General features: G+C 28.7%; 1 protein-coding gene across 1 annotated transcript; it reads right to left on the bottom strand.

Moving 5' to 3' along the window:
• Positions 1-1,067: 1,067 nt before the first annotated feature.
• Positions 1,068-1,566, bottom strand: LOC105557946 (putative nuclease HARBI1; the record flags this gene model as incomplete). Its single annotated transcript, XM_012005370.1, has 1 exon — positions 1,068-1,566. A coding segment is annotated over exon 1 (499 nt), but the record flags the coding sequence as incomplete, so codon positions are not given.
• Between the last annotated feature and the right edge of the window lie 78 nt (positions 1,567-1,644).

The following is a 1,644-nucleotide window of genomic DNA, read 5'->3' as shown; positions in this document are numbered from 1 at the left end:
GTTTTAATTCGTACACGAAGGGAACAGAGGAAAGTTCTTCAAGTTTTAATGAAAACAACGAGACAGATACAAGTACCAACAGTAACGTCGACGAGTGGTCTGATGAAAGCACTAAATTATTATTAGATAAATATGCCGATTATCTAGAATTAGTTGGTCCAATGAAACGTTTTAAAAACAAGAAGGTAATGTGGATACAAATCGCGAAAGACTTAAAAACAGTTTTAGGCATACAAAAAACATATATTCAATGCGAAAATCGTTATAAAACAATCCTTAGAAGAAAACGTATCAGTGACAAAAATAATTCGACTTCCGGATCGAAAAGAGTTAAAGTATGTTTTGAAAATGAAATTAAACAGATTGCTGCCAAAGACGATAGTGTAGAGCCAGAAGTATTACAAAGTGCAAATAAAGTTATAGTTAATGCTAAAAATTCTAATTTGCCAGAAGCGTCCAAATTAAAAAATGAAGATAAAGGTAAAGGTAAAGGTAAAGCTAGCTTAATTGAAACTCTAATTGAAATTCATAAGCAAAAAGAAGTTAAAAAGCAAGAACGACATGAAGAGAAAATGAAACTACTAAAAAGCTTTTTTGATAGAGAGAATGTTAATAAAGATTCCTAAGACATGTGTGATATATTATATAAAAGATTTTTTTCTATATCTATTAGTTTATTTCTAACATGTATAAAAACATTGTATAACCTAAAGGAAGATATTTATGTTTAAAATAAGAAAAACGTAATAACTTTTTAGTTTGATAAAATATAAGCATTATTGTAATTTTCTTTATTTTTATTATGAAGACTTGTTTTTATATTGAAAGATACAATGTTAAAAAAATATATATAATAGATTAAAATGATATATATATAATATATGTAAACTATGGTTAAAATATTATAAGTACTGTGATATTACATGTATTAGTGATATTAATTCATAATGCTTATACAGAAAAAGCTGTATGCACACACACAACTTATAAACTTAAAAACTATTATTTTTCCACGTCGAAGTTAAATTAATGTAATATCTGACACAATAAATTTCTTTTTTCTTCACCTGCAGCTCTGTCATTATTTCTATGCTCTTCTTCAAAATGTTCAATGTTTTGAAACTGTTCGTCTATTTCTTCAAACAAATCATCAAATTCATCTTCATGAAGAATACATAAATTATGTAGCGTACAACAAGCTATGATAAATTTACAGGACCGTTGAACCGTATGAAAGTCTAATCTAATTAGTTGTCTGAATCGCACTTTTAATAAACCAATGGCATTTTCGATTTTTACTCGACAAGCAGCGAATTTGTAATTGAAATTTCGTTGCTCTTCTGTTAAATTGCCATAATCTCTATAAGGAGTAATAAGATATTTTTTAAGAGGATAGGCAGCATCGCCTAATATATGCCATTCATTCTCACATATATCTGGCAAAGTGGCACTTATAAAAGACAATTTAAAAACACGTGCATCATGAATTTTACTAGGTGGTCCTGTGAAAACATCAAGAAACTTCCTTTTCGCATCACATATTACTTGCAGCGTCAAAGAAGGCATATCATGTCGATTTACATAAGTTGACTTAATTTTATGAGCAGGTGTACGTATCGAAATGTAAGTTCCATCTATGCAGCC

Source organism: Vollenhovia emeryi, unplaced genomic scaffold (genome assembly GCF_000949405.1).
Source record: "Vollenhovia emeryi isolate VEMERY1.0 unplaced genomic scaffold, V.emery_V1.0 DF947598.1, whole genome shotgun sequence".
Taxonomy (NCBI): domain Eukaryota; kingdom Metazoa; phylum Arthropoda; class Insecta; order Hymenoptera; family Formicidae; genus Vollenhovia; species Vollenhovia emeryi.
The sequence above is the reverse complement of the archived record's forward strand: the minus strand, read 5'-3'. Positions and strand labels throughout refer to the sequence as shown.